Below are 21,895 nucleotides of genomic sequence, written 5' to 3'. Positions count from 1 at the left end.
ACACAACTTTCTGTCTATATATGTAATGGAATATATAAAAATAAAAACATATATGGCTCTTACATATTCTTTTCATACTTCTTCATGTAGCATACTGTTGATTCATTCAAGCCATAATGGCGAACGCCGTCCGCATAACGCTTTCCTTCCCGAAGCACATCCAGAAGTTTTACCTTCTCCTGAATGGTCAACGTCTTCCATCGTAGGGCTTAGAACAAAACGAAAACAATCGGACCACAAACAATGTACGGGAAACGCAGAGAATCGTGAGGCGTCGGAGAAAAATCTGTGATTTAGTGGGGGAATCGCTGTAATTTGAAATCTGCCAATCCTGGTTTTCAGCACCATGGACAGAAACCTGTCGTTTATAGGGACCTATTATGCCCATTTTCACTGTTCATAATTGGATTTTTATGGTCTGCTAGAATAGATTCACCCTTTTAATAGATGATATCCTAGAATCCAATATATTATTACAGGGCTGTTTTCATTTGATATTAACCAAACGTGATATTTTTATTTTTACTTTTGATATCTCATCCTTTTCCCCTTATCTGATAAGAGCCGCTGTCCGCTGAGACAAGCTGGTGTGTTTTTACTGCTCATTGAAAAGTGGGTGGTGCGGACTTTGTGTATTACATCACACTCTGAGACAGTCACTGACTGGTGGGCTCTGAGGGGGCGGTGTGACCTGAAAATCATCTATCAATCAACCCAGGATGGGGGGACAGGCAAGTGTAAGGCAACAGTGCTAACCACTGCACCGCTCCTGAAAATCATGAACCATTTTAAATGTTGAAGTTTTTTTGAAATATTTATTAAATTTAAATATTTATTAAATCAAAACATTGAGCAGTATACATGATATAGCGACTCATTAATGAATAAACAATATAATAAGATTCAATTTTGCTTTCACTACTTAAAGCGCCAGAACAACGCATTTGAAAAAATCAACAGCTATATCTCTTACCAGAAATCAGGAACAGGTTAAGAAAATCCACAGACTTCGTCGCGAGCAGTTTAATATACGAACTATTTCCTTCTACCCAACTCCACACACCAATAATATCACTGCGCAGCAGATATCGCCAGGGAGCTCGCTCTCGTGTCTAATGCGCAGTGATACGAGTAGTGTACTTCGATAGAAGCCCGACATTTCTACGACTGATATTTCCAAATCTGAACAACTCCCAGCACAACTTTGATGGATAGATAGCATTAAGGCCCCTCTAAAATATCTTTTTATAGTTTTGGGGTGAACCTCCCATTTAAACGAAGTACATCGTGGTGCTCATGAATTTGAAAGCCTAGATGCCTCACCTCGCTTTTCCACAACGTGTCAGCAGCGCCACCATCTTGGAGCGGTAATTAGGCATAAACAAGCAACATGTCAGGGTGTAGATGGAAAGATCTTTTGGCCATAACTTCTTTACTAATTAACGCATTTATATCTTACAATTATGTAGAATAAATAAAAAAGCCCACCACTACAATATGATCAGTATCGACATTTCGGTAGACTCCTATGTTGTAATAAAACTGTATGGTCCTCTGGGAGTTGGGCAGTAGAAAGGAAATGTAAAGTATCAATAAGAAATACTATTAATGAAGTAGCCGCCCTATCCTTTTACTTTGTATGGAGTGTGCATACAAGACACAACTAATGCAGTTGTACTGTTATGTATATAATTTAAAAGGTATACTTGCCAGCAAAAGATTGAGTTAATAAAATTAAATGAAAAGTATTAAGACCCCTTGTCATTCATAGTATTATATACTTCTTAATTTTACAAAGACTTTTTTCCTATCATATTTTTAAGTTTTTGAAGTTGATAATCTGGAAAACTGCTGCCTGGGATCAACTATCCATTCTTGACTCTTGGAATAGGAATTGAAGTCGAATAAAACAGCCTTACAGCACCCTCTTGTGACATACAGTAATATGGAAAACAGAACAATTACTAACTGAACGCAACATCCCCCCTTTACTTATGTATTCTTCTTCCTGCAGCAGCACTGTAATCTATAAAAGACACGCCTTACCTGAAACATTTATTCCTATAAGGTCACTACACCCCAGAAAAAACAATAATGTAAGTTCAACAAAAAACATTGTGCTTGTGCCTTCCTGTAAGTGCACAACCTTTTCACTATGAACTGCCTGTTTTGCTTCCAACAGAAATCAATTACAATTAGAAATGTTCCATTCACTGAGGACCACAGTAAGAGGATCTATGAACAACTGTTATATATTTTACACTGAATCTATCTTTTCCTTTAAGGTATCTCTTTCTAACCAGAAAATCACGGTCAGAACATGCATTTCATTTCTTTGTTTAATTCTGTGAAGTTCCATAGTCCTTGAGCCGATGATGGTTTGTGTGCCCTGGCTGCACAGCTTCCAGTTCCTTAGGCCATTCCAAGCTCAACTGTTCTTTCAGGACCAGTCTTTGGCAGGGCTGGAAATTTGGGAAGTCCACTGGGTACTGAGGCCAAATGGGCAGCATGCCATGCTTTCCCGTCAGCCAGGATGGGTCTCGATGGGTGCAGAGAATTTCTGATGCCCTTTTTGCACATGCGCTGGTTTCCACAGCCGCACTCTGTGCCCTTCTCTGAATGAGGGAGTGCGAGCTCCCTGTCTTGCATCACAGTACTGTTTCATGTGAGATTGGCAAAGAGACACCCAGCAATGCACTTTATTATCATGTCACTTAATTATCACTTATGCCCCTTCAGTATCAGGCCAAGTACAAACACTACACAAGCAGAGTATTCTGTGGGGAAAGATTAATGTCCTCAACTGCTGAGAGCAGCGTGCTGGTGATGCTCTGTGCTCATTACATCTGTGAGTTCATTACTCTCTGTAGTGCTTTTCAATGCTGCATTGAGCAGTTGCCAGGATGTTATGCTGCCTCTGAGGATAACTGTTTGTTTTGAAGTAGAATAATTCTGAATAATTCAGAAGATGGATACAGATTTTCTCTTATTAAACAAGACACTGGCTCACTCATAATTGTCCAATAAGAGATAAGGAGCATTCCTATTGAACAATCATGACTTCTAGCTTAAGTTAACTCCGCTAACTGAGAAATCCTGCTTAGTGGAACACCTCCCAGGTCAGAAGAGAACAACTACAACAACCAAGAGTCACTACCTGGCTTCTGGTTATTGTGCATTAGCTCACAGCTCAGACTGGGAGTCATTTCATAATGAATCGACTCCTCAAGTCCAAGCCTTGCAGTGGACTGCAAAGCATCCAGGGACACTGCGCAGCACGTTAAAGGACAGCTCTTATGGAGTGACCACTAAACGTAAAAGTGGAAAAATAAATCATTTAAAAAATGTTAAATGAATAGTTAAGGAAGATGTAGCATTTGATTATGTCCATGCATTTTATAATCTATTCAGTACAGGATCATAGGGGAGTCACAATAGGACATACTGTAAGGAAGGGGAATATTCTGCCAAGAAGGTCAGTGCATCATAGGACTCACTGACAGACACAGACACACACAGGCACAAGGAAACAAGCAGCAGAACATGCATATTACATGCAGAGCCAACAAGCCTGTAGGACCTAAGAACAAACTTAGATTTGGGTTTAAAGTGTTCTATCTCGGATTTTCTTGCTGTTGGTACTACAGCCAGACACACAACAGTCTGTAGTCATGATCCTCGTTCCCCAGTAAAATACTCTTATTTTCTTTCATGCGTACTTTGACAAAGACATCAGCTTAATACAATGCACAAGGCTCACAAGTTGAAACTTCAAGAATAGGCACAGACCATGACATCACCTTAAAACCAGCTTGGAAGGTGATGAAATTGTAACCTGGCTGTCTTCATCGCCTGATTTAATCCCCATCATTAACTATGGGGCCTTAATGTAGCATAAGATTAACCACGATCACAAACATTACACTTCTCAGAGCGGCGTCTAGGAGGTTGTCCTAGTTGCTTGTGTGTGTGTGTGTGTCTGTGTGAACTGATACCAGGCTCATGATGGTCATTGACAAGAAAGGGCATTAAACTTGGCAAAAGGGACCGCAAAGAATGGCAGATTGTTATTCTTTATATAAATTCAATAACTAACTAAGTCTTCTTTTATTATTGCTTCTCTTAATAGAAAAGAGAGAAAAATCCATCAGTTTCTTTTGTTTTCATTTGTAACTAATTTTCTCTAAAAAAGAATTTACTTTTAGCAAGACAAAACTTCTGAATTCATTTTCTCAGTCTGTCAGTTTGCACGCACACACACACACACACACACACACACACAGTCAAATGCATTCATAAATGTATATATATAGTCAGGAGTGGTACTTTCACCACGATATGTCACCCATGTGCACTGTCTTCGAGTAGTGAACCAGTTTTCAATACAATGGTTAAAAAGGCTGTTACGATCCTCAGTCTAGGGTTGAGGACCGCCAGAAAGGTAAAGGGAAAGGAGAGGGGAAAACGAGACAACCAGGGTATGGGAAAAGGGAACACGGGACACAAAGGGATCTATTTTTGTATTTTTTTATGTTTATTCACAAAGACTTTCACACACAATAGGGCAACAGACTTCGGGAGTGACACCGCCAAAACAATAAACAAAACACCACTAACGAACACGTCCCAAACTAAGCTAACTCTAAACGAAAAGAAAAATGACACAGACTAATCCTAACTCCCTAACCAAAACACAGAATAAGCAACACGTACGCAAAACAAAACAGCCGTCACTCCCTACGCACTTAACAGAAACCAACATACAGAACACCAAAGCCGAAACACAGTATCCGAGGGGCGAAGCAAGAGAGGAGTCAGGAGGAAGGCAATAGATCACAAACCAGAAAGCAGTCAAAACCAAAGGCAAAGGTACAGAGGGATAAGGCAAGAGACGAAAACCAGAAAACCAAAACTGTCATACACGATCAATCAAAAGAACACAAGCAACCCAATAACGCAAAAACCAACTGTGAGCAGAGCTGCCGCTACTCTCCCGCCACGGCCTTTTAAATCATAAATGCGGAAGTAGCGTATAGCTCGGGGCGTGGCCAGGTCCGGGAGGCGGAGACGAAGGCAGCCGGACAACGATCAGGACAATCCCCCCCCCAAACCTTACGGCACGTAACAAGGCTCAAACCTTCAGTGCCTCGTTGTGCCATCTCTACCAGTGTTTTTTTCAACAGGGAAAATACAACTTGTATGCTGGCCTTAGAAGCACAACTTAAAAGAATAGCTGCCATGCTTCTGCCTAGCATGGCAGAGGGAGTAAAATGGTATGGGACTGCATTGGTGCTGGTAAGGTGGGTGATTTACACAGAGTACAAGGTGCAATGAACCAGCAAGGTTACCGCTCTGTTTTACAACTCATGCCACCCCCTGTGGTCAGCACTTCTATCAAGCAGCAAGGCTGATTCAAAGCACACTGGTGAAAGATGAGGAATCCAGAGAACTGTCCTGCTTGACTGGCCTACAGAATCATCACATCTCCAGCCTATCAAGCTCATGTGAGACCAGCTTCACCGTGAGGTCAGAGAAAATACCAAGCCAGTCCCACCTCTGGGAATAGCAGGATTGAAATTTCCCCTAATATTGTCATAAACGGACAGCTCTAATGGCAAAGGACTGCAAAGCTGTAATTGCTGCAAATATAGTTTTCATACAGTTTGATTAATTGAAAATGAAGATGAAACTTATTGCAATATTTATTATATCACAAAGCAGAAGGCAGCAGGGAAAAGTAAAAAAAGAATCACCCCAGATGGGACTTAAAACCACAATATCCAGCTCAGAAAGTCAGGGCCGTGGGCGTTTGGCCAGTGGGGCAACCGGCAGACCTGAGCTTATGACCGGGACACTTGACTCACAATGGAAGCTCAGCAAATTATAAGCAAGCCTGCAAAAGTGACATGAATGGATCTGTGTAATCTATGGTAAAATGCATCTTGGGGCCGAGACACTAACACTCACAGTCCATGAGAAGATGACATCCATCACTGGATCTCACTCAAATGCGCTCATCGAGTTTCCGCTATGCCTTTGGCATTTAATGTTTGTACTTAGCTATAGAGTGGCAGGAACACAAATGAATGGGAAGTTTATTTGCATTACAGCAATACGTCACACATGACTATGTAAGGGAATAGATGAAACCCTGCATACATCACTATACTAGTGCAATTCAGTACAAAGTGCACTGACATGATTCATATGATTTCTGGTTTGTTTGGAAAATTTAGGTCCACCATAAGCTATGTGTTTTATTTATGATGCACATTGATGAAACTATTTGGCTGACACAATATCAAACTTATTTTATAATTGTGACGCCCGCTCCGTCCGCTCCTCGTGTGTGCCACGCCCCCTAATTACCCACGTGTGATTTCCTGATCGTGCCCAGTCGTGTCTTGTTTCCTGCTGCCTTGTTTCATGTATTTAAGTTCCTGATTTGTACTAACCCGTGTCTGTCACTGATGTTACCTTATGTCAGTCTGTGTCTGATGTCCCTAGCCCCGATTCCTAAGAATAAACCCCCGTTTTTCCGTATCCCGCTTGCCTGCCTGCTCCTTCCGCACGATCGCCGCTCTCTGTTCGCGATCGCTGCCCACGACCCGTGACAATAATTTTAAAGGTTTAAATACAATTCTGGGTGTTGGACATCCTGTCAGCCTTCCCCTCAAGAGAGAGTAAACGATTGCAGGGCATTACAAAGGTCCAGAATGGATTTTTCATTTACAGATGTCTTCTTTGCCTCTCGTGACCAGTATCTCACTCCGGACCAGTGGTGGATCTCGTACTCAGGCACAGAGAATGGGTCCTTCCGCCCCGTGGATCTCCTCATCCCCTCAGCCACAGATTCCCTCCAAGCTGATGGGGTAACTATGGTTGGCAGAAGTGGGGTTTGCTGTTCACTGTCATCCGCTTGACGTTGATGGACCACTTGCTGAGGCTGAGGATGGTGGTCTTTACGTATCCTCACTGTTAGGCCTCTGCACACCCATTTCTTTTGCTGACCTGTTGCACAGAAACATTTCATAGTAAACTGTAACATGACTACAGCAATTATTTCAATGTTGTTCAGTCAGTGAGAATCATTTACATAGTAGGGAGCAGATAAGCAAGAAGGGAGGTGGTGCTGCAGAATATGTAAAAGAGAACTTGCAGGCAAGGGAGCTCACTGATAAAAATATAGCTAGAGAAGCTACAGCGCCCTCCACAATTATTGACAGCCCTTGTAAATATTTGTGTTAGGTTGAAGAAACAGTTGTTAATCATTTCTGTATGATCAGCAATGAGTGTAAATATATATGTATACGTTATTTCTTATCTTCTAGCCACATACTCTTAGCTATTGTACTCTAAGTAGGTGGTTAACAGCTGCCTACTTAGATAAGAATCTCACTTCCCTCTCTTGCGCCCCCCATTGACTATAAATAAAGAAGCCAAGGGGAACCACCCTTTGTAACACATTCTGCTGTAGTTTGCATTGCAGAGAGTGTGGGTACCCTTGCAAGTAAAACTGTAACCTGTGTGTGTCTCATGAATGTGGAGTTGGGGTGGAAACGCCGGGCGCTTTCCCCAACACCTCTAGACCTCTGAAGGTTTGCTGTACTATCTGCCATGTAATGAGCCTCCGTCACCCGTTCATGTATTTCCCTACAGTTTTGGAGATGCTGTGACCGAATCATCAAGCCATCACAACTTGGCCCTTGTCAACTCAAATCTTTAGGCTTGTCCACTTTTCTGCATCCCAGTATATCCTACACATTGTTTATTTGCTGCCTAATAGGTCCCACCTACTAGCAGGTGCCACTATTACCAGGTAATCAATATTATTCACCTGTTAGTGGGCGCAGTGTTTGACAAATATAGTTTAAAATATCAGTCATTTAACCTAATTCCGAAATATTAAATGTGGAATGGAAATAATGGAAGCTATTGCTTATGTGGAGTGAACTGAACTTAATTTTGAACAATGTTTCAAATTGCTACATACCTGAAATGTTTGTGGTTTCTTGTAGAAAGAACAGAAGCACTTGAGGTTTGCCTCCAGGACATCACACCTCCTATTAAGCACCGTTACAAAGTAATTTCCTTGAAATATCATCAAAATTTTTTTTTTTCTGGACAGCTCTAAGACTGGGTTTCCGTGGGACATTATTAGGATTAGAAGTAATTAAACCAATTTGGTCTTACATAGCATTAAAAATGGTTTAATTGACAAACAACGCCTTAAATGGCTTTAAAAAGCATGACGTTTTAATGTCATGTACATTAAACATTTAATATACACACAGGACCAGTTGGCTAAATTCTCCAACCTGTGATTGGCTGGTTTGTGATGCTTGTGGATATCACTGTGCTCTCAGAATGGAGCAGTGTTGTGCAAGTTCACACTTTTCATGATCTAGTTCAAAGTTCAGTTCATACATGCTCAAAGTGAACTGTTCACATTCATAGCTCACAATTTAAATTTTTGAACTAGTTCAAAGTTCAGTTCATTTTATTTTTAGGTGCAATATATAGTCTAAATCAAAATTTATTTTGTTTTAACATACATCTATAACCTACCTACATTCTTGCATATATGGACATGTATAGACAAAGGACACAAAATATTATTCTTATTTATGGTTTATTTATCTCTTGCCCCAATACTAGACAAGGGAAGGAAAAGAAAAGTACTGTAAACACATATCGGCATCATATCCATCTCAAATGAAAACTAGACAGAACAGAATATTTATTATTCAGCAAAATATCTCTTTAGTTTTATTTAAAAAAAAAAAAAAAAACTCACGCTTCTTGAAGGTGTGTGGCACCATCTCACTGAACTATTAAAAATAAAAACTTTCACATACAGAAGCCATTGTTGTAGTAAGTAATGAACACTCCACAGACCATGCCTATGGCTTCAGTCCAAACTGTTTTTTGTTCACGTTTAACAGCAGTTGCTTTTCAAAGTTGGCATCTCCCAATCGGTTTCTCCTGGGCCTAAATATCTGGCCACCAGTATTGAAGAGTCTCTCCACTGGAGCACTTGATGGGATTGCTGTGTTATATTTGATGAAGAGCTTCTTCAGTTTGGGCAGCAGCATGTATTCAGTAAACTCGTCAGTGGTTGGGGCGTCCAGATAGATGTCCACCTCAGACTTATTGACAGCTGATGGGCTTTGCTTGAACTTAAAAAAGGATGAAGCACTCTTTTTCCCCTCTAGGTCATCAGGGGGTTAAAATAAAGGTTTGGATGAGGGGGCGGCATGCCGTCAGACCTGGTGTAGCTGTAGGCTTTGAACTCTCATCCAACAGACCATCCAAATCATTTTTCAATTGCACAATGGTAGGAGCCAGGTAGCCGAGGAATGTGTTTTTTTCCCCCTGAAGGATGTTCAGAGCACATGCCAAGGGACCCATCACACTCACAAACTTGTTGATGAAGTCTATTTCCTCTGGAGTGAATCAACGAAGCCCAAACTCATCACAGATGGTGTGCAGAAGGAGTCTGTCATACTCAGGAGTGGCATCCAATGGCACTGTTAGATTGCTGGTCTGGGGAGTCAAGGTGGCTATGTGAGCCAGGCGCTGCATTGAGAGGAACATAGAATTCCAACGTGTGTCGTTCGGAGTGACAAAGCCAATCTTTAGCTTTTACTCAACAAAATCTGAGGCTTTCGCACTCCTTTTCACCCTATTCCACAGAGCAGATGCCTTGGAAAATACAGGCCTCGCTAATTTGTTGTACAGCCTATCCGTTACATTCTTTGCATCTGTGGCAACAAGATTTAAAGTATGGGCCATGCACCTTCTATGAGGTGGGAGGCAGGGATCCTCTAACTCTGACAGAGGTGCAGGCTCAAGACCATCGTCCTCATCATCGGAGCTCTCAGCAGGGGTAGATCCTGTGTCACTGCCTTCAGTCACCTCATCAGCTGCTCTAATAACAACACTGTCTCCAAAACAGCTGAATGCTTTGACGAAATTGAAGCATTGTCAGTCACTGTGCACACAATTTTGTTTTGAATTTTAAATTCCTTGTACACATCCGTCAGCACTTTAGCCAGGACATCATATGTGTGTGACCCTCTGACACGACGACATGCAAGGGCTGCTGATCTCCTGAGTGACACATCATTTTTATCAAGCCAATGAATTGTGATGCCCATGAATCCTTTGTTGACAGCTGACCAGCAGTCAGCTGTTGTGCATACAAAGTCAAGCTCAGCAAGTTCAGCTTTTAAATTACTGATAACCTCAATGAATTCCTTATTCATTAGTCCCTGCACCTGTCTTCTTGAGGGCACATGTCTGCCTGGTTGCAAACCAGTTACTAGTTTTATGAAGGAGGGTTTTTCAACCTTACTCAGTGGCTGTAAATCTCCAACAATGTAGTCTATTATTAATCTGTCTACCTGTTGCTGGGAGATTATACCCCTGAAGGCAGCAGGCAGTGTGACTTGAGTCGTTTGGGGACTTTGGCTGGGGGTTTTGCCCTTCCCTCTATGACCTTGAAGGGCTTGCATATATGCTTTCACGCTGGACGAATGCTTCAACTCAACGTGTCTTTTCAAATTGGAAAATGAGGTCATTGATGTTCTAACTTGTTTTTTCAGCGCAGGTGGACAAAGCTTGCACAGAAAGGTTAGGTTTTTACCGTCAGAGTCTCTGTGAAACAGTGTGTAAAATGCCCGTAAATTGTCAAAGTTACAGCCAGCATCATCCGTGTTTTCTGTGCCAGCTCCACTAGTGGTTGAGCTTTCCTCCTCTGCGCTTGCCATGGTTACTGCTGCAGCAGTTCGCTTCGCGCTCATGCGTTGCCAAGGCTGTGCCCTTTGAGAAGTGTGTGTGTGCGCATTATGGGAAACGTAGTGTGAAGCTAAAGACATTAGATTCGACTGTCCTTGGCTTTACACTACGTTACCCAAGATGCACTGCACACAAGCACTGAGCGAGAGTCAGGCTGAGCATTTTATTTTTCGAGCGGAGGAGCCCTTCGCTAGTGCTTGAGTGACAACACAACATGCTGTTTAAATGTGTGAGCCGACCTTGTCACTCGACTCATCAGGTGAAAATAAATCCCGATGTTTAATTGCATTCCAACAGTGAACGACGTCTACGCCGTTCATCACACATAAAATTCACGTTCAAGTTCTTGATTTACTAATAAGTTGCGTTCAGTTCAAAGTTCACTGAAATATGAACGTGTTCAATGAACGCGTTCTTTTGAACTCGTTCATGCACAATACTGGCTGGTTGTCACTTGATACCTTTTCAGAACCTGCCTGTGTTTCCACCAGTTTAGAAAATGAACATAGGTGACAGTGACAGTAAAGGTTCATATTGTCACGTTCAAAGCCGGACGGAACGGCGATCGTGCGAGGCGAACGGGCAGGAAGCAGGCGGACAGGCGGAAGTCGGGGTAAACCAGGGATTTAATAAATAAACAGGGAGCAGGAGACATGAAACGCCAACTAACATCAATGACAGACAAAGGACTCAGGTAAGACACGGACTGAAATACACAGGACTGATTGAAAATAATCGGACACAGCTGGGTACAATCATGAAAGAACACGTGGGTAATCAGGGGGCGTAGCACACACGAGGAGCGGACGGGCCGGGCATCACACATATGTATTCCGTTTTGTTGGATTTATTCTTTTCTGTTCCAGAATAAGTTTTATAAGCTGCCAACTGTCCTTTTCGCACTATTAAAGATGCCAATAACTGAACTTTGCAATCTGCCTCATGATCTCTTTGCCACTCAAGTGCCATAATATTTTATTTATCAGACCCGTGGCATGGTTTTCATTTACAATGCAAAGTTACTCCGATAATAAGCTGGCTAGTTGTTTTACTGCTGGCACCGGAAATATTAGACAAAACTATATTGGTGATTGACTGAATTATCCAGATATGCGGATGGTTTGGACACGATGGCCCCTCCCACTTGCACTGATGTTATGAGAACTATTTTTTTTTTGTGGTGGCCTATAGCCTTGTGCCTTTGACCGAATCACAGCCATGATATACCGGAGTATCTTCTTATACATTATGTTATTGCTTAATTATACTGCACTCATAAAGCATTATAAACACAGTTATAAATATTTTAAAAAAAGCATAACACATTATATCCACCATTATAACGCTTTATGAATGCTTTATGACACACTCAACTATAAGGCACTATAGATACCTTCATAATGCAATACAAAGCATCCTTAATGCTTATACCGATCATTATAATGCATTATGAAGGTATTTATAGTGCACTAAAGAGAGCTTCATACATCATTCATTATGCATAATAAGCATGCCTATAATGTGTTATGCCTTTTGATAAATATTTAAAGCCATGATTATAATGCAGGGGCGGCATGGTGGTGCAGTGGTTAGCACTGTTGCCTCACACCTCTGGGACCCGGGTTCGAGTCTCCGCCTGGGTCACATGTGTGTGGAGTTTGCATGTTCTCCCCATGTCGTCGTGGGGTTTCCTCCGGGTACTCCGGTTTCCCCCCACAGTCCAAAAACATGCTGAGGCTAATTGGAGTTGCTAAATTGCCCGTAGGTGTGCATGTGTGAGTGCATGGTGTGTGAGTGTGCCCTGCGATGGGCTGGCCTCCCATCCTGGGTTGTTCCCTGCCTCGTGCCCATTGTTTCCGGGATAGGCTCCGGACCCCCCACAACCCAATAGGATGAGCGGTTTGGAAAATGGATGGATGGATTATAATGCATAACAATGGATTATTATTTGTTGTGATTTTTTTTTAAATTACTAACAACATGGCCTTAAGTGTTCCAGAGATTTTATAGTGTTCCGTAATCTGAGCAAATGGAAGCATGTAGATGTTGAACAAAGAGGCTCAGTGAGGATTATAATTCTAATTGGTGATCAGTGTTGACACACCACAGCACACAGTGTACAACGCCGAAATGTGTCCTCTGCTTTTAACCCATATGTGACATCGTGACATAGCAAGGGCCAGCTAATTCAGCACCCTGAGAGCAGTGTTTTGCTTAGGGTCCCTCAGCGGTGCCTTGCTGGTCGGGGATTCAATCCAACAACCATTAAGCCACCACTGCCCACTGCCAATAACGGACCCTTGAGGAACTCCACATGTAATTTCTGTTCATTCAGATTCATAATTACCCTTCTGACAGAAAGTAGTGCCTGACTTGTAAAAATAATTCAAACCCATTAAATAAGGCGGCTGCTCCACCTCCTTCCCTAAGTGCTCTAGTCTCACTGATAAAGGGCAGGTAGGAGTAGCTGGTTTGATCAGGGCTGCTGCATAGTTTTCATGTGACCCCATTTCAGTTTAACGCATAAAAATCAAGGTTTATCCTGATAATACAATCAGTCATTAATAAAGATTTTCCAACCAAAGGCTTGATATTCAGTAAAGATCAGTTTAATGTATAAAACACATTGTCTGACCCAGTGTGTAGGTGACACACAACTGGAGTCAGATGAGAGAGAGAGTAGCTGTGGGCTTTGATGCACTTTGTTCCCCCTGAAGTCCTTCCCTCACATTTGCCCTTTTTGTGCATTCGCTGACTGTACTTTTTTTCAGATTCATTAATATTGTCCTAAGACGGCACCTGCAGTCTTACCCAATCTGGCTGTGACACTGAACATCTCCTAAGTCTGTGCTTTAGGGCCATGACTTCACACGACACGACTACACTTGCGTGCGTAGTTTACATCTATCTGGAGGATTGAAGGTCATGTCCACCAGGGGGCAGTGCGAGAAAACCATCTTGGTCGGTTCCTTCGTTTCCAGTCTCACTTGTGAGCATGTGGTTGTGGCATTAAATGTAGAAGGAGGAGGGAGTCAAGATGGCACTCTATCATACACTGTTTGATTAGAGCTGCAAGCCGACTTGTTTTGTTTACCATGTACTGTGAACTATATGCAGATTTACTACTGTCTGGATTTATCATCCAGTGACGGCAATAACTATACATAGTCATGATGACAGGCTCTGAAAAAAGAAAAAATGATGGAAGAGATTAAACAAGAGATTTTCCAACCAAATGTGTTGGACCTTTTCAAATCAGTCACAGACTGATTTTTGGCTTATTTCTAATGAATTAGGAAATATTTAAACAAACATTATAGCTTCACCATTTTCTGACCACCGAGCCATTGACATCCATATATCCATATTGTCATCGTCTATCCATCTATCCATCCATTTTCCAAACCGCTTGGGTCGCGGGGGGTCCGGAGCCTATCCCAGAAGTGATGGGCACGAGGCAGGGAACAACCCAGGATGGGGGGCCAGCCCATCGCAGGGCACACTCACACACCATTCACTCACACATGCACACCTATGGGCAATTTAGCAACTCTAATTAGCCTCAGCATGTCTTTGGACTGTGGGGGCAAACTGGAGTACCCGGAGGACACCCCACGACGACACGGGGAGAACATGCAATCTTTGTCATCGTCTACTGGATATAAAATATCTTCAAACGGGATATTAAACAGTTCAATCTTGAGAAATAAAGTAGCTATTTTAAATATAGAATAATTAACTGACTTACACTGGAACAGACCCAATACAGAAAAAAGTATTGCAATAATAACATGATGTAGCAAAATTTGTCAGAAGGTTTAGTAGTGACTTGGCTCGAATCGGAAGAGATGAAGAAAAGAAAATTATAAATGAGATTTACTGCTTTAACCTGCAAACCAGTCAATCGTCTTACTGATACAGAAAATAATGTAGGAGGTGACTTACAGAATAAATTGTATGATTATATATAAACATAAGGCAGAAGGAGCCTTTGTTAGATTGTGGCAAAAATGGCTTGAACAAGGTGAGCAGAACTCAGCCTATTTCTTTAGGCTGGAAAGTCAGCAAGTCAGGAACAACTGCATTATGCGGGTGAGGATTTATGGAAATGCTGCAGATGACATCAAGAAAATAGCCGAATTCTGCACTGAGTTCTTTAATAATTTGTATGTCAGGAGTCTTGATCCAAAATTTTTGATTTCTTCTCAAACATCACGGGAATAACTGATGTGGATTGTGAACTTTGTGACGTCCCAGTTGGTTTAACTGAGATGTGTGCAGCAATAAATTGCTTAAAAAAAAAAAAAAAAAAAAAAAAAGTTAAAATTAAAAAAATTGCTTTTTTCATCATTGCTGGAGACTTCAATCAGGCAAATCTGAAGCCAGTTTTCCCCAAATTCTTCCAATATATGAACATCCCAGCTAGAGGGAGAATCTGTCTGGACAATGTTTACACAAACGTCTGTGAGGCCTACAAGGCCCTTCCCCCCCCCCCACCTCGGCTACTCAGACCATGTCACTGTGATCATGGTTCCTGTGTATAAATCCCTGCTGAAGCACAACAAACCAGTCAGTAAGAGTGTGGCCAGCTGGTGCCGTCTCAGCTCTCCAAGGCTGCTTTGGATCTACTGACTGGGACATTTTTAAGGAGGCTGCTATAAATGGTGACGCCATCAACCTGGAGGAGTATATAAACTCTGTGATCGATGACCACGAGAGCCGACCAAAGGCCCTGGATGATGAGGGAAGTGCTCACATAGCTAAGAATCAGAAATGCAGCTTTCAGATCTAAAGACAAGGCTGCCCTCAGGACGCCCACAGACAACCTGTCCCGAGCTATGAGGATAGCCAATCAGGCACATGCACAGACGATCAATGTACACTTTAAATGCACTAAAGACACACGCCGTATATGGCAGGGAATTCAGCCAATCACGATCTACGAGCCCATCCTACACATCAATGGCGGTGATGTCTGAGCCGACAACATACTTGGCTGAGTGCTGAGAGAATGCACTGACCACATGGCTGGGGTCCTCACAGAATGCACCTCTTTAAGCCAGTGGTCTGTCCCAGCATGCTTCAAATTAACCGCCATCATCCCAGTGCTGTAGAAGCCATCAGTGACAGGCCTGAATGACTACTGCCCAGTAGCACTCATGTCAATCATCATGAAGTGCTTGGAAAGGCTGGTCATGGCAGTAATACATAAAGACTAATCTTCCCACCTCTCTAGACCCTCTCTGATCTGCATACCGGTCCAACAGGTCTACTGAGGACACCGTAGCCTCTGCCCGTCACCTTTCCCTGACACATCTGGGTAAGAGAGTCACAGATGTCAGGATGTTATTCATAGACTTCAGCTCTACCTTCAACATGTCCCTCAAAAACTGAGGGGGTTAAGCTTGAACACCACTCTCTGCAGCTGGATCTTGGATTTCCTGACAGAGACGCCCCAGTCAGTATGTATGGGCTGCAACACGTCCAACACCATCATCATCAAGTTTGTGGATGATACAACTGTGGTGGGACTGATAAATAGAGAAGATGAATCAGCATACAGAGAAGAGGTGGAAAGTCTGTCCACAAGGTGCAGAGACTATAATCTATCTGTCAACGCTGACAAGACAAAAGAGATGATTGTGGACTTCAGAAGGACACGTCCTGCCCACACCCCACTCAGCATCAACGGTACTGCTGTGGAGATTGTAAGGAGAACCAAGTTCCTCGGTGTGGACATAACTGAGGAATTTACATGGACAAATAACACCAGCTCCTTATTCAAGAAAGCCCAGCAAAGACTAAACTTCCTGAGGCGCTGAAATAAGCAAACCTTCCCCTCCCATCCTCACCATGTTCTATAGAGGCACCATCGGCAGTGTTCTGACTAACTGCATCACCATCTGGTGTGGCAGCTGCAACAAATCTGACCGCAAATTCCTGCAGAGAGCAGTGAAAACAGCAGAGAACATTATGGGATGCCTCTCCCTTCCCTACAAGCCGCTTTTTGCAAACGCAGTGTCCGCAAGGCCTGCAGCATTGTGCAGGACCCATCACATCCCTCACATGGTCATTTCACACTCCAGCCACCTGAGAGAAGATACTGCAGCATCAGAGCCGGGTCTGCCAGGCTGCGTGGCAGTTTTTACCCCCAGGCTGTCAGGCTCCTCAACACCATGCTGCCTCCCAGGATCCCTCACTCTGCCTCCTCACTGCCTCAACCCCCCCGTAACCCACAACTAAAGGCCACAGACTGACCCTTAAGCACTGCACTGAACTTAACACTTTGTCACTCTGACATGGGGGCAATAATAAGAATCCCCATTATTCTCTGTCTGCCCCATTATTCTGCTTCTATTCCTATTTTCAGCTGTTAGAAATGTTAGACGTGTTACTGCTGTTACTACTATTATCATACACTGTTTACACTGTGAACTCAGGCTGTTACAGCGTACATGATGGTGAATTCAGGTCTAACTGACTGCAGAAATACATCATATATTTAATATAGTTCTAACAATATTGCACATTGTCCAGTATTGCACATTACTGTATATTGCATAATCTACTCCTCTTCCTCAGTTGCACTGTCCTGTAAGTCCTTTGCACATTGTCTTGTCTTGTTCTCTATATTGGACTAAGTTTATGCTTACACTGTGGGCCCTGAGCTTCGCCATTTCATCTCTCTCTATACTTATATATGGTGCAGATGACAATAAAGTTCAATTTGGCTTTGATCTTGGGGGTTTGTTCACGGTGCAGCAATTTGGAAAAAGAGGGAACTGAGCTGGAAGGTGAAGCTTTTAATTTACCAGTTGATCTACGTTCCTACCCTCACTTATGGTTATGAGCTCTGGGTGATGACCGAATAAATGAGATTGTGAATACTGTATAAGCAGCAGAAATGAGTTTCCTCAGCAGGGTGTCTGGGCTCAGCCTTAGAGAGGGTGAGGAGCTCAGACATCCGGGCTCAAAGTAGAGTCGCTGCTTCTCCGCATTGAAAGGAGTCAGTTGATGGTTCTAGGATACCTCTTGGACGGCGCCCTGGGGAGGTGTTTCAAGGCATGTCCAACCAGGAGGAGGCCTGGGGGCAGACCCAGAGATTATATATTATATATAACCTGAGAGATTATATATAATATATACTACATTATATACCAGCCTAGATGCATCTACGTTGGGAGCGTCGCATTGGCGCGCTGCTGGAGAGAGGTGTGTGTCCAAAGTGGATTAAAAGACGTTCATATAGTGATCTAAAGACAAACTCACTTTTATTAATAGCTATTGTAGAATCAATATTAAACTCACTATTTTATTTGTGTCCATTGCTTGGTCAAAATATCAGGCAGATCATTGTGAGCAGCAATAAGTAATAAACATAACAATCTCAAATAATGATAGACATTAATTAGCTTTGCACATTAGTTAATTTTGCACATTGCTTACTGAGCAAAATTAGCACAATACGATCATTAATAGCATAATCAGTTTACTGAATGTGTCTGGCAGGCTGTGGGGTGGACTCTCTATAAAACAAAACAGGTGTTTAGTACCAAATTAGGACCCAATATACTCATTTTTAATTCTTAATTAAAAATTAAGGATGGCATGGTGGTGCAGTGTTTAGCACTGTTGCCTCACACCGCTGGGACCCGGGTTCGAGTCTCCGCCTGGGTTACATGTGTGTGGAGTTTGCATGTTCTCCCCATGTCGTCGTGGGGTTTCCTCTGGGTGCTCCGGTTTCCCCCCCCAGTCCAAAGACATGCTGAGGCTAATTGGAGTTACTAAATTGCCCATTCAGTAGGTGTGCATGAGTGAGTGACTGGTGTGTGAGTGACTGGTGTGTGAGTGTGCCCTGCGATGGGCTGGCCCCCCATCCTGGGTCGTTCCCTGCCTCGTGCCCATTGCTTCTGGGATAGGCTCCGGACCCACCGTGACCCAGTAGGATAAGTGGTTTGGAAAATGGATGGATGGATATTAGATAAGTGGCAGAAAAATCGATGGATGGATGGAACTGTATGAAAAATAATGCTGCTTATGAAAGTAGGTAAGTAAGAATTTCAGGTTAGAATTTCATTGTACCTTGTACGCATGACACTGCTTTCTTAGAAACTTATACTGCCATTAAATTTTGAAGACGCTGTACAAAGAAGGACACAATAGTGTTCGGAATATTTTTTTCTTGTCTGTGAAAATATACAGCTCTTCTGGACACTCATTCTTAAAAAAATTAGATGCTACTTTAATACGATCTGTACCGTTAGTAAAGACAATGTTCCGTGACAAAACGTGACCATACTGCCACGCCAATTTCTGGTGGCACTGCACGTCGCGCATGCGTCTTGTTATCCTCATGTAAGTGCACAGACGAAGCTGGAATCAACACAGAAAACGTGGCGGCCAAACTGGTACCTCTCCGCGCCCGTATAAGCGGACGTGTTTGTATAGACTTTTATGATGCATTTTACTCCTCCGCGGACGACCGCCTGCCGCACTACAAATTTGTCTTTAAACGCCAACATAGATGATTTTGATGAGGATTGGGGTAGTTTGCAAACCCTACAGCCAATTTTCAAGGTAATAGAACTGTTACATACATATAAATGCGTATGCATATGTGTGCGGATTTGTCCCAAATTGAAAATCTCACGCCAGCCAGTTGATCAAAGTTGGCAGCCCCGTGAACTGCCGCTCTGAATTTGTAAAACGTAGGGAAACATACACAGACCTCGCGGCTGTGGTACGTGTGCAGGGAATATCAGAATTACTACTAATACTTAAATAGGACACGTGCGCATGTGCAAAGTACACAGCTTGACCAGAGAAATATGAACGTTTCCATGTACGCATACGCGGTGTAATACGCGAGTGCTGCGCTTTGCGGAGAACCAGCCTAGATGCGTCCGCGTTGGGAGCGTCGCGTCGGCGCGCTGCTGGAGAGAGGTGTGTGTCCAAAGTGGATTAAAAGACGTTCATATTGTGACCTAAAGACAAACTCACTTTTAGTGGTAATCTTTGTTGTGTAATTTTATGGTTAATATGTTTGATGAATGCTGTTTGTAATTTTATTTACCTGTAATTAAGCCTATTAGTTTAACACGCGCGTCATTTCGGCGCGTCTTCCCGCCGGCGTCGCGCGGGCGACCAACATTTCCTGAGGTAATTCACATATTTGACTTTTTATATTTTATGTATCGTACAGAATAATAGAGCGCAGGCTAAAGTGCAGTTCGGCCCCAGCGAGTCTCTCAGCGCGGCGTGTCTCACAGCGCAGGGGGCAGCCGGAGCGCCGCAGACTCGGGCGGCTACATGAGTATATTGGGAATAAAATGTGTGTATTGGAGCGAGTTCTGTGTGAGTGAGTGTGTGAGGTGTGACAGTGATAATGATGGAGATGCTGGGCTTCGTCATGGGATCAATCGCTCTTCCTCCTGCCTACAGACTCCTGCCAGCTGACGCTGGACCCCAACACAGCAAACAGAGAAGTGTCTCTGTCAGGGGGGGACAGGAAGGTGACAGGGGGGGCAGAGCAGCCATATCCTGATCATCCAGAGAGATTTGACAGCTGGAGCCAAGTTCTGTGCAGAGAGAGTCTGACTGGTCGCTGTTACTGGGAGGCTGAGTGGGATGGAGATGCTGCCTGCATAGGAGTGACTTATAAAGGGATCGGGAGGAAAGGAGGGAGTGACTGTGGGCTTGGAGCCAATAACAAGTCATGGATGCTGTGCTGCTCTCCTCACAGACACTCTGTCCGGCGCAATAATAAAGAGACTCTTATACCCATAGAGCCCTCAGGCCCCCGCAGAGTAGGAGTGTATCTGGACTGGGGGGCTGGTGCTCTGTCCTTCTACAGAGTCTCCTCTGATGGACTGACCCCCCTGCACAGATTCACCTCCTCATTCACTGAGTCCCTCTATCCAGGGTTTGGGGTTTATCCAAACCCCCCCGTGTCGCTGTGCATGCTGGGATAGCTCACTGTGTGCTGGAGGAATCATTTTTACCGTATCAGAGTCTCACATGTCGCTGCTTCTCCGTGGCAAAAAGGTAAAATCTCTGCTTTATAACCAGTATAACCCTTTTTACTCTGTCTGAAGTGTGACGTATGTTAATAATTGGGTTCTGTAAGCTGAACAAACATGTAGAATGACTGTTTTTCTCTGACTTATGTTCTATGTTGTCTGTAAATGCACCAAAACTGCCTAAACAAATTCATAGTACATGCAGTTGTACCAATGGAGTGAATTCTGATTCTGAATAAAATAAAATGTAATGAAATCTAAGCCTGATGAGTGGGGGGAGCTTTTCCCCTCCCCTCTATCCATCCATCCATCCATTTTCCAAACCGCTTATCCTATTGGGTCGCGGGGGGTCCGGAGCCTATCCCGGAAGCAATGGGCACGAGGCTGGGAACAACCCAGGATGGGGGGCCAGCCCATCGCAGGGCACACTCACACACCAGTCACTCACACATACACACCTATGGGCAATTTTGCAACTCCAATTAGCCTCCCCTCTATATGTATATTTTATATTTCTGTCTATATATTGTATTTGCTACCTGTACACTGACAATAAAGGCTTCCTATTCTATCCCATTAATGTCCCGGTTCCGCGCTGCCCAGAACGTAACTGAGTAACAGACTTAATCCGCGCTCTCTGCTCACTGAGCGCAGCAGCCTGATATCGCAGCGGCGACGCTTTGGCCAGCAGGGGGCGGCAGACGGCAGACAGTTTATTAACTCAAAACCTACAGCGGTCCTGAGGTAACAGTAAAGATAATAACATAATCAAATTAATCATATATTAACTAAGTAAACATAAATAACATAAAATCTTAATAAGTCACGTTAGTACAACAACAACAGAAAGGCACCTGATCATCAATGAAGTAGTGTAGGTGATTACCAATTACCAGAAAAAAAACACATAAATCCTGTTTCATTAGGAATCCTGAGATATATACAGTACTGTGCAAAAGTCTTAGGGAGTCATAGGAAATGTTTAAAGCTATTTATCTGGGTAGTAAATTTATATTTTCTCAGTATTAAAAACAAAATTTAATATTAGAACATGTGCAAATTATGAGTAAAACAAA

General features: G+C 43.1%; 2 protein-coding genes and 1 pseudogene across 3 annotated transcripts in view; 2 read left to right on the top strand and 1 right to left on the bottom strand.

Moving 5' to 3' along the window:
* Nucleotides 1–21,895, bottom strand: part of LOC125722480 (cytohesin-2-like) — a 256,228-nt pseudogene that overhangs the window by 129,333 nt on the left and 105,000 nt on the right.
* Nucleotides 1–21,895, top strand: part of LOC125722512 (uncharacterized) — a 249,238-nt gene that overhangs the window by 138,390 nt on the left and 88,953 nt on the right. The gene's annotated exons all lie outside the window — the stretch shown is intronic.
* On the top strand, nt 19,715–21,075 carry LOC125722516 (stonustoxin subunit beta-like). The gene is made up of 3 exons (XM_048998708.1): nt 19,715–19,743; nt 19,885–20,131; nt 20,242–21,075. The coding sequence occupies exons 2-3, from the start codon at nt 20,110–20,112 to the stop codon at nt 20,769–20,771; spliced, it is 552 nt and encodes a 183-aa protein (XP_048854665.1). The 5' UTR covers nt 19,715–19,743; nt 19,885–20,109; the 3' UTR covers nt 20,772–21,075.

The sequence above is a fragment of the Brienomyrus brachyistius genome, unplaced genomic scaffold (assembly GCF_023856365.1).
Source record: "Brienomyrus brachyistius isolate T26 unplaced genomic scaffold, BBRACH_0.4 scaffold39, whole genome shotgun sequence".
NCBI classification, from domain to species: Eukaryota; Metazoa; Chordata; class Actinopteri; order Osteoglossiformes; family Mormyridae; genus Brienomyrus; species Brienomyrus brachyistius.
Note: the sequence above shows the minus strand (reverse complement) of the source record. Positions and strands in the feature narration are given on the sequence as shown.

Coding starts and splice junctions, on each gene's coding strand:
- LOC125722516 (XM_048998708.1), top strand. CDS start 20,110: ATGAGTATATTGGGAATAAAAT. Junction 20,132..20,241: donor GAGTATATTGGGAATAAAAT/GTGTGTATTGGA, acceptor TCCTGCCTACAG/ACTCCTGCCAGCTGACGCTG.